Consider the following 11,360-nt stretch of genomic DNA (forward strand, 5'->3'; position numbering starts at 1 on the left):
ATTGTGCACAAAGAAGAAGAATTTGAAGATTTAAAGCTTGCTAGAATGATTAAGGCACACTAGATTGCACCAATTTCTAATTGCATGAACAAAATTTCTTCAATTGAAGACTCCGTCTTCTTCCTCCTTGTTGAGTCGACATATACAACACACACATACACTTCTGTATTACTTTTTTGCAACTGATATTCATTTATCAGTATTTTACTTATTTTTATTAAAATAATTTTATCTTATTTGCACTTTCTACCCTCCCCACCAAAACTCTATCATGGAAGGTCCTAAATTCTAACTTTTCATCTCTAGCCCCCTTCCAACTTAACTAACAAACATTAACTATTATTCATTTAATTAAAATAAATCATACCATCCAATTACTTAATAATTAAATTATATAAAATAATACCTTAATTAATTGGGTTGTTACAAATGATATGTTTTAGGTATTAAGTAAATGTAAATGTTAAAGTCATTTTGTTTCTCGCCCTGTGAAACCACGGATTCCGACTTTAAAACTTGTCGTTGATTTTACAAACATAAAGTTCGCTCAAAGTTGAGTATTTATATTTATATTTTTAATAATAATAATAATTATTATTAATAATAATAAATGTCTTTTAAATATTTTTGACAAAATAAAATTACAATTTATGAGAGATTAATATTTCCTTTTATAAAAGATTTTGTATTATTTTTTTAATACAATTAATATATAATTATGACATCATCATTATGAAAAGTAAAGAGTAATTTAGCTTAATGATGATGTCATCATTTTAGAGGTTTATTAGACTATATTGATATAGATGCTAAACCATCAATTTAGCACCATATATTATTTAAATGTCAGAAATAAACGCGTTGAATGTTGAATGATTCAAATTTCTAGTTCGTCAAATGCCGTTTTTACATAGATAGATACATTTAAACATGTCTCACTCTTCACGTCTATAAAAGAAATACTAACCCATGTATCTTCATAGATACAATACAATTACTGTCCTCTCGAAACATATGTGCGTATAATGTATGATATTCGACGCAAGGGCGGATGTATTTTAATAGCAGTGGTAGCACAGACTACCACTGAAATACGCAATCTAGTGAAATTTTTTTAGGTCTTTCAACTAGTGACATCACTAGATAATGTAAATTTTGTTGGGTGACACTACTGAATAGTGTAAATGTTTTTGAGCTTTCAACTAGTGACACCAGTGACTAAGATTTCTAGATCCGCCATTGATTTGACGTAACCCATGTATGCTTATACGTTGGCCTTGATATGCTGAGCTTATACTAAAGTCCAAAGTTAACGAAATTAACAGTTTACCACAAGTCCACAACATGTATATATATAGTAAAATGACTTTTATTCGTTACCTTTTCCTATTTACATAGAATAGAATAGAACATCGTTGCATACTAAATATTACGAGTCATTTTAAATACTCCGTATTAATAGTTGTCATATATATACGACACAACTAATATTCACTAAGATTATTGTTAATCAATCTCAACTACCCAATCATACTTGTCTTCAATCTTTCCAAGTTGGATCCCTTGTAGCATTTTGTATAGCTTCTGACTCACTAGCCCATCACTAATTTTATACTCCAGTCTTCAAGCAAAAATATTAACCATTTGTAAAGTTACAAATCAAATTGTAGAAGAACAATGTTTATATTTGATTTGAACTATATATATTTGTAATTACTAGCAATTTTTTTTTTTTTTACCTTTGACCTTTGTATGTTATGCTACCCACGGTAGCAACAGTAACAGCAGTCCCTGTTGTAAAAACTTCGTCGGCTTCCATTAGTTCATCTACTTCAACGAAACGTTCCTCAACCTATAACAATTAAAACATTTTTTACATTGGTGTTGTATGTTTTTCGGTCTTTAATCTTAATATGTCTTATGTCTGTGCGGACGTTTATACTGCAGACTATTTTTTTTCTTCTGAAAACATAAGATAAATTAATGTCTTATTCTGTCTTCAAACTTGCAGATTTGAAAATATGCTTCTTAATGATGCATACATCATTAAGTTATTTTGTAGACATAAACACAAATAATGTTCACTACTAAAACATGCCACGATGCCAACCAACTTTAACGAAAACATAACACGCATTTGAAGCATCAAGTTACTTACTAATAATCAAACGAAGGTTTACCTTGTATCCCAAGTCACGAGCTATATCAATAATACTCTTTCTCGTGATGCCTTCAAGAATAGTACCCATCGTCGCAGGAGTTGAAATGACGTTCCCCTATTAGCGATTTAAAGTTAAAAGGAACCACATATGCCTACTAGTCAATTTCACACTTCAGTTAATAAAAATATGAGAAGAGTACCTTCACAACGAAAATGTTACATGAACTAGCTTCCTCGATGTATTTTTTATGGACCGAATCAAGGTATAATACATCAGAGAACCCTCGTCCTTTTGCCCTTGATATCGCTTGTAGTACCTACACCTCACAAGTGATAACCTAAATATCTAGCGTTTAATTATGGGTTGTATTTCATGCACATAGTGTATTTAGCTCGGTAGTTTTTCTGTTCGTATGTTTTAAGAGGTTTCATCTTTTTATTAACTTCTTTTACGTTATAAAATGTTTTTGTTTTTTCGCCAAAAAAAGATAGCGTGCTTAGCATATTTTATGTTCTTACCGGAGCATAATTTGAAATACTTTTGACACCTCCTGCACCACCACGAGTTGCACGATGAAACTCATCCTCAACGTATAAATTCAAAGGCGCCATACCGGCCTGTAGTGTTTTTGTACGAGACGATATAACTATGTCATTTATAACAAGATATTGAGAAAAAGTTGAAGTAGAAGAAAATGGAATAAAACCTTAAAATAGTTTCCAACAGGGGATGCATACACTAAAAATGTGTATTCAGGAGAAGGGGATAAGCCCAATATTGGCCCGGTTCCAATAAGCAAAGGCCTAATGTAAAGTGATCCTTTTCCTGGGGGCGGAATCTGCACTTACGCCCAATACGATTTAGTCAAATACAATAAACATGTAAATTGTAATAAGCCCAATATGTAGTTAGCCATTTTGTTTGCATAAGTCCGACTTACACAAAGTACATAGATTACAAGTTTTAAGCCCAATATGTGGCTAGGCCGTATTTTTTTCTGGATCCAAATAAAAACAAGAACAAAAAACTAACTACTATCAGAAAACAAAATTTCTAGGTTTCATGTTCGTTCATTAGTAAAGGTCCCTCTCATTTTTGTGTGAAGTCATTTGGGCTATTGATTTTCTACATTGCGTTTTTCTTGTAGTTTGAACTTTTAGTGTATTGCATTTTATTAATCTTTTATTCTTTATATTTACCGAGCTAATCCATTTGCCTAAAAAGAATCGAGAATGAGAATGAGAAATACCCAACGTTTGTTTGCAAGCGCAGTTTGTTTAACTGCGTCTACAAATTGTTGTACGGATGGAGATCGCATGCACATTCTCTCAGCTCCAATTTGCATACGAATTGCATTTTGATCGGGACGAAAAAGGAAAATCTTACCATTTTCGCCTCTAAACGCTTTTGTACCTTCAAAAAGTCCCTACATAAATACCTCTATATATATTCAGTCTCAACATTCACTATGATAAATAACTATAATCTAATCATTGATTAAAATACTCTTAATTCAGTTTCTTCACGACTTTTCTAAATAATTGTAAATTGTAAATTACCTGCCCGTAGTTTAGAACTCCTGCAGCCGGGCTTAATTCAATATTGCCGTAATCACTTAACTCGCCTTGTTGAAAAGTAGCATCATGTGAGCATTTAGCCTTGTACATGTAGTCGGTTTTTGTAAGTCCAAATCCAAGATTGTTCCAATCGATATCGGCATATTCTTCATTCCTAGAAACACAAGATTATGATCTTACAACTTGTATAGTTTGCTAATTATTATTTAACAAAAAATTTATAACATAAATATAATTATTAAGTATACATATAAGTATAAACATTAAAGTGGCACTTAAACAACCTGAGCATAGGTTCACTTTCTCTAAGTACAGAAGAAGCCTCTGCTGTCAAGGATCTTGCACCAACCTTCATATATCACACAGTGAATTCTAATTTTATGACACTTGTAAAATCGGATTTGATTAATTAAGATTATTTAATTATTTAAATAACTAATTAATATGCATAAAAATATTTTGTTGGATATATTATAAGAAAATAACTTTTGAGAGGTATTGAAAATAATTCACCACAATATGTGGGATGTCATTGACTATATGTCTATATTTATAGGAGTAAAAAAGAGATAAATACAACATATATCTTGTGCATATCTTATACAACAATAACTCAATATTATCGGCTAATACCCCCCGTCAAGCGAGGGGGTGGCGGGCCAACCCGCAGCTTGTCACGAAACTTTTCAAACAGCGGGCGAGAAACACTTTTAGTGAATATATCCGCAAGTTGCCGAGTAGTAGGAACGAAACGAGTATACAAACATCCAGAAGCTACGAGTTCCCGCACAAAATGATAGTCAATGTCAATATGTTTTGAGCGCTTGTGAGAAACAGGTTTCTGACTCATAAAAATATCACTCTTAAACTGTAGGTCGGACACGTTGAAAAACATGTAATTCACGAAGTAAGTGAGTGATCCAAACAATTTCGGCCGCAGTGTTAGCTAATGCTCGGTGGTTCCGACTCACAGCTAGATCGTGCAACCGTGGATTGCTTCTTGGCACTCTAAGAAACTAAATTTCCGCCTATAAAAATAGAGTACCCATAGGTAGATCGTCTCGTTTCAATACATCTAGCCCAATCCGCATCAAAGTAATCAAAGATAGAGGATTGCGGAGAGTGAGAAAAATTGAGACCATAAGCCAAGGTGCCTTTGACATACCATAGAATGCGCTTAACTGTATTAATATGATCAACAGTTGGGGCTTGTAAGAACTGGCTAACTTGGTTTACGGCATATGATAGATCGGGTCGGGTAATGGTCAGATATTGAAGAGCACCGATCAAAGAGCGATAGAAGGTAGGATCCTCATATGAGCTGCCATTAGAAGTGAGGTAATCTGATGTAGATAAAGGAAAACTGACGGGTTTGGAGTCCAGCAAGTCGGCATGTTGAAGAATGTCACGCGCATACTTCGTTTGAGAGAGAAACAGATCTGTTTGCGTATAAGTAACTTCTAACCCAAGAAAATTGCTAAGATGACCAAGGTCTCTGATGGGAAACTCTTTATGTAACCGAGATATAAAATGACTAATGATAGCATTGTCATTTCCGGTTAATATAATATCATCAACATACACAAGCAAATAAAGAATGCAAGATGCTCGAATAAAAATAAATAAAGACGGATCCGCACGGCTACAAGTGAAACCAAGATAAATACGAAATTCACTTAAGCGTTGAAACCATGCCCGAGGTGCTTGTTTGTGACCATAGAGCGCTTTGTTCAACTTGCAAACATGTGTCGGAAAACGTGAGTCGGAAAAACCGGGTGGTTGCTCCATAAATACGGTTTCAGTAAGATTTCCATTAAGAAACGCGTTTTTCACATCAAGTTGGTGCAAAGACCATTTATTTAATGTAGCAAGAGTAAGAATAATGCGTACGGTAGAAGCTTTAACAATGGGACTAAATGTGATAGAGTAATCCAAGCCAGGAATTTGAGTAAATCCCTGAGCAACTAACCGAGCCTTGAAGCAATCAATGGAGCCATCACATAAATATTTTTTTTCCGAAATACCCATTTTGAACCAACAACAATTGCATGTTTAGGTTGGGGAACAAGTGTCCAAGTATTATTACGAGCTAATGCCATCATTTCATCCTGCATAGCATGAACCCATTTTGGATCCTGAAGAGCAGACTTATAACTTGTAGGTTTCTGAGTCAAGAGGAGCACATAATGCATACCAGTATGCGCAAGAGTGGCAAGATCAACAATGTAACGTGGTTTAAAAATACCGGATTTAGCACGAGTAATCATGGATGGTCGGTTGCAGATGAAGCCGAAGGAGAAGCAGACTGCTCGTGGACAAAGGGCTGCTCGTGGACAGTGGGCTGCTCAATTGTCCGGGTAGGATGGATTTTATGTAGTGTCCCGACTAGCCCTTGTCTGTGGGGATTCTTCCCGGATGTATACTTAAGTAATCTTCTGATCGGGTTACTAAAGTGGGGCCGAGAAGATGTTCTTTGACCGGGACGATTCACGCAGGTTATTTTTTAGGCGGAATGCTGTTAAAAGTGTATCTTTTGGATACGGATCATTACGCATATCATCAAGTCCCCCCAGTTTGGTGAGGTCAGCTGGGACAGCTGCGTTGCCAAACTTATAGAATATACCCCACATGGCTGATTTGACGTGCAATTAATGCGTGTTTGATTCTGTCTTAATCATAGTAAAGTCATTCGCATGTTTCAATGCACTTTTTGGATTTTGTGGGGCCCACGTGGGATGTTTATCTTTATAAACGACCATCGATCTTCACTTGAAATCTTCTGGTTTGAATACTACTTTCTTTTACAAAAGCGCTTTTTTTTATGCAACCGAATCTTCTATCATCTTTTTCGTTCTTTTCTTTATTCATACATCATGCCTCCTAGACCTGCTAATCCTCTTCATGATGTGTTACGCGTGTCCAACAATGTTGATGAGGCATATCTAAACAGAATCTACTTCTTATGCCCTCGTTTGTGAAATTTGCAACTGGTTATACCCAGATCTCAGCAACGTGCTTGGGGTCCTTCTTCGAACATGTGTGCAATCTATTTGAGGCCTTTTGAGGTTTCAAACCTTAGGTATCCTTTCACGACATTTTTTATGAAGGTACTTAACTTCTATGGTCTCAGCGTCGGACGCTTGCACCCAAATGCCGTTCGTTCCATCGTGTTATTCGAGATGTATTTTAATGGCTTGGGGATGGCGTTAGATTTGAAAATTTTCAGGAGTATATTTCGCCTGACTTCGTATCGCAGTGGGTGGTATACCTTTACAGGCGAGGTCGAATTTCTTAGTAAGCCTTCGGTGATTGTAGATGATTGGGTGCGAACATTTGTCTTTGTGAATCGCTCTGATTTCCCAATAAGGGATGCTCAAGCCTATGTTTTTAGGATTGTTGCCGTGCAACGTCCTCAACGGCTGCCAAACCGAATTAATTTGAGACGAAACCGTACCATACTCAAGCCTAAATACAACATATATCTTGTGCATATCATATACAACAATAACTCAATATTATCGGTTAATATAACTACTGTATTTAATTTATATTCTTGCATGCCTGCTAAAAAAATTATGAATTTATGATTGTGTCTCTAGTAAAACACAAAATATAAATACTTGTAATTTTTTAATGTTTGAAAGTATTTTATGAATATTTATACGTATTTTATTTTATTCATGATGACATCTACAAAGGCACCACAAGATCACGACTCGGCATTAAAATCAACTTTAGGGAATGTCAACTCAGCTTTTTATATCATCCCCACCCTTTTTTGTTTTGAAAGCAAATCATTTATTAAACTCGAAGGGGTCAAGCATAGGCGCCTGACTCGAATTACATCTCAGGTCTAATTACCTACTTACAAGCCATAGACATTACACCTAAATTATTTAGTAGTATATCATCACCACCCTTATTATTTAGTACTACGTACTACTTAAAAATAAAGTATATATAGAATAGATAGACATTTCATCCGTTCCTATTTTACATATACTAAATTGGGTGGATTTCACTGTCGCCCCCCTCATTCCAATTGTAGTTTCAACCTCCCTTCCACACTTGCATATTTCATTTTTCCCCCTTCAACTATAACTAACTTACAAAAACTACACCAAACTTCAGAGGTCTAACACGTAAATTCTCTAACTTAAAATACAAACTCCACCCGAACACTTCGACAGCCCGTTTCTTCTTGTATGCCACATCCTAAATTGGGTGGGTTTGACTGTCGTCCCCCCTCATTCCAATTGTAGTTTCAACCTCCCTTTCACACTTGCATATTTCATTTTTTCCCCTTCAACTATAACCAACTTACAAAAATTACACCAAACTTCAGGGGTCTAACACGTAAATTCTCTAACTTAAAATACAAACTCCACCCGAACACTTCGACAGCCCATTTCTTCTTGTATGCCGCGATTTAAATTTCACCGACCTCACCGTTAAACTCGAAATATTTTTATGAACAAAACGAAACTAACTGCGTTCGAAACGGACACTTTTTAAAAAACGTTAAACACAACGACAACCCGTATCTTCTTGCTCGCCGCGAGTTAAATTTTTTCGACAGCACCGTCAGAGTCGAAATAATTTTATGAACACAACGAAACTAACTATGTTCGAAACGGACACTTTTTAAAAAACGCTAAATACAACGACAGCCCGTATCTTCCTGCTCGCCGCGAGTTAAATTTTTTCGACATCACCGTTAGACTCGAAATAATTTTATGAACAAAACGAAACTAACTACGCTCGAAACAGACACTTTCCCATAAACGCTAAAGACAACGACGTCTACAACGGCGCTTAACACATGGGTCGTTTTCCCTTCTGAAAATACATAAAACTACGTTAAATATGAATATACAGGCCGAAAGCCCCCGCCGCATCGCGCGGGCCGGATCCGGACTAGTTTAACTGTATACTACAAAAGTTCAAATGTATAAAGTATGCAACTGCAAACAAATTTTATTGATGCACATGTTCTACGTTTATTTATAAAATAGTACAAATAATAAGTTAGGTAGGATAATATTATATTTTGGACTCACCAAATATAATATTTTTATTATTAAAAATAATATTACAACTTATATTCTGTGATGATCAAATTATATATGCAATTTTATACTATTATATTTGGTAATGATCAAGTTATATACTCTATTCAAGCATATCAATTTGGATATTTAGGCCCATCTAGATAATAGAGATATGAACGACACTACAGACTCATAGAGATATTAATGACACGTATGCTTAAAAAGAAAATCTGGACTGAAAAAGAAGCCAATAGACAGAAATAAATAAACATAAATTATAATGTAAATTTATTGTATAAAAAAATATGTGACCTTCGCATTACCCATGCTGCTTAGTTTTTCTAGCACATGTTTATCTTCCTATATTACCAAAGGTAATTTTGGCACCAGTTTTTTCACGTGTTTAGACACATTCATTATTTTTATAGAAAAATTTAATTACAATTAATTTCTCTACCGTGCTCTTTGAATTATTAATTTATAATGAAGAAATTGATAGTGATCCGTATACTATTTTATTTGTATATATGAGTCACTAAAAAGTATTTATATCTTGAATGATTCATTTTGTTCACATTTGGAGAGAGTAAAATTACTTTCACTATTAAAAAAAACCTTGCCACTTAAATTAAATAATTCAATGTCAACGTATAAAAGCAGCAGTTCATGCAAAAATTCAACTTGCTTGCATTCATTTTTTAAAGCAACGTGAATTACGTGATACAAACAAGTTTTTAAGTCTGGAGTAGGAGTAGATCCATAGAGAATAATTATATCTTGATTAAAACAAGTAATTTACAAAATGGAAACGTGTCTTTGCGGTTATGATAAATTACAAATTGGGTCAAATCAAAAGTCTAAATAAAGGTAGGGTCATTCATCTTAATCTTATACACGGAATTTAATAAAAACAAATAGTCGTACTACATAAATAATACTCTAACACTTGATTAATTGCTAGCCCTTAGTTTTCTTCACCTAAATACCTAATGAATGTCTGGTCTGGTTTGAATTAATCTCATAAACTTACCAAACAAAATTCTCATCCCTAAATAAGTTTTCATGCACGATATTTGACAATACCCATATCCTAAAATCAAATTTGAATCAAAATTTTATAAATCCGAATTCAATTTCTGACTATGACGACCAGAAAGGTGACTAGAGAGCTTTGTGACTAGAGGGTGCACATAATTCGCAATTCATCCGGTATCAATCTCGCGTTCAGAGGGCTTGATTACCCAAGTTTTACCTTTTATGAGGAGCTAATGTGCTCGTTCATATGGGGTTTGCTAATCCAATATATATATATATATATATATATATATATATATATATATATATATATATATATATATATATATAATTCACTGGGAAATGAGAAAATGAAGATAAAGAATTTGCATGTGACCTTTGATAATGAAGCACGGAACAGAAGACGAAGATTGGGGCTCTGTCGGATCATGTTTGAATTCGTCCCGAAAACCATGGAGAATATTAAAATTTGGAGAAATATTTGATATTAAATTTAAATTATATAATGAGTGAGTGAGTAGGAAATATATGAGGATGGTGAGAGTAATTTGGTTTGTTTGGTATTTATAGGACGTGAACCTCTTCGCAGGAACACGTATGGACAAAAAAATTGTCTATTTTTAAATTCTTTTAAAATCAAGTCAAGATATATATATATATATATATATATATATATATATATATATATATATATATATATATATATATATATATATATATAGTGGTAGGATCAAGAGGGAAGTAACCAATCGAGGGGAAGCGGGGGAAGCAAAAACTTTTTTTTTTTTGGTTTTTGAAAAAACTTTTTTCACGAACATTATAGATGTGATGAAAATATGAACATTTAGTAGAGACACTTTGTGATAAATGTTTTTATTTTGGCGGGAAAACGCTCGAAGAAGTAATATATAACAATTATCGTGTTTTTCGAGCGTAAGTTGAGGTTTTAGCTATTGGGGTATAGATATTAGGGTTTAGATATTAGAGTTTATAGGGTATAGATATTAGGGTTTAGAAATTTAGGGTTTAGGGTTTAGATTTAGGATTTAGATTGAGTTTTTAACACGAACGGTTTAGAGTTTAGGGTTTAGGGTTTAGGGTTTGGTGTTTTGGGTTTATGGAATAAACCCAAAACACCAAACCCTAAACCCTAAACCCTAAACTCTAAATCGGGCTAAATTTTACTTCACAAAACATGAAGAAAAAAAACGTTCATATTCTTCACGAACAATATTATCTTGAATGTTATTTTTGTCGATCGTTTTCCCGCATAAATAATAACATTCATCACGAAGTGTCTCTTCTAAATGTTCATATTTTCGTGTGATCTTGATGTCGGAAAAAAAAAATTCCAAAAAAAACGGAAAAAAAAAATTTGCTTCCCCCGATTGGTTACTTCCCCATTGATCCTGGCCATATATATATATATATATATATATATATATATATATATATATATATATATATATATATATATATATATATATATATATATATAGTCAAAAGTTCAAACGAGAACCACAAAAAAGGCGAGA

At 33.8% G+C, this 11,360-nt stretch overlaps 1 protein-coding gene across 1 annotated transcript; it reads right to left on the bottom strand.

Annotated features, from left to right (window-relative positions):
* Nucleotides 1-1,355: 1,355 nt before the first annotated feature.
* Nucleotides 1,356-10,348, bottom strand: LOC139871530 (branched-chain-amino-acid aminotransferase 2, chloroplastic-like). The gene is made up of 10 exons (XM_071859230.1): nt 10,202-10,348; nt 4,024-4,088; nt 3,722-3,893; nt 3,412-3,588; nt 2,869-3,000; nt 2,681-2,779; nt 2,362-2,478; nt 2,181-2,276; nt 1,740-1,852; nt 1,356-1,621 (listed from the first exon to the last, which is right to left on the bottom strand). The coding sequence occupies exons 1-10, from the start codon at nt 10,277-10,279 to the stop codon at nt 1,507-1,509; spliced, it is 1,164 nt and encodes a 387-aa protein (XP_071715331.1). The 5' UTR covers nt 10,280-10,348; the 3' UTR covers nt 1,356-1,506.
* Nucleotides 10,349-11,360: the final 1,012 nt, after the last annotated feature.

This window comes from Rutidosis leptorrhynchoides, chromosome 10 (assembly GCF_046630445.1).
Source record: "Rutidosis leptorrhynchoides isolate AG116_Rl617_1_P2 chromosome 10, CSIRO_AGI_Rlap_v1, whole genome shotgun sequence".
NCBI classification, from domain to species: Eukaryota; Viridiplantae; Streptophyta; class Magnoliopsida; order Asterales; family Asteraceae; genus Rutidosis; species Rutidosis leptorrhynchoides.

Bases quoted from the DNA above. Each gene is read 5' to 3' on its own strand.
- LOC139871530 (XM_071859230.1), bottom strand. From the start codon at position 10,279: ATGGTTTTCGGGACGAATTCAAACATGATCCGACAGAGCCCCAATCTT. The intron at 3,894-4,023 runs GTTGTTTAAGTG...TTGTGTTTCTAG, and splicing joins GAAAGTGAACCTATGCTCAG to GAATGAAGAATATGCCGATA. The intron at 1,622-1,739 runs GTAAAAAAAAAA...TTTTGCTTGAAG, and splicing joins ATAACATACAAAGGTCAAAG to ACTGGAGTATAAAATTAGTG.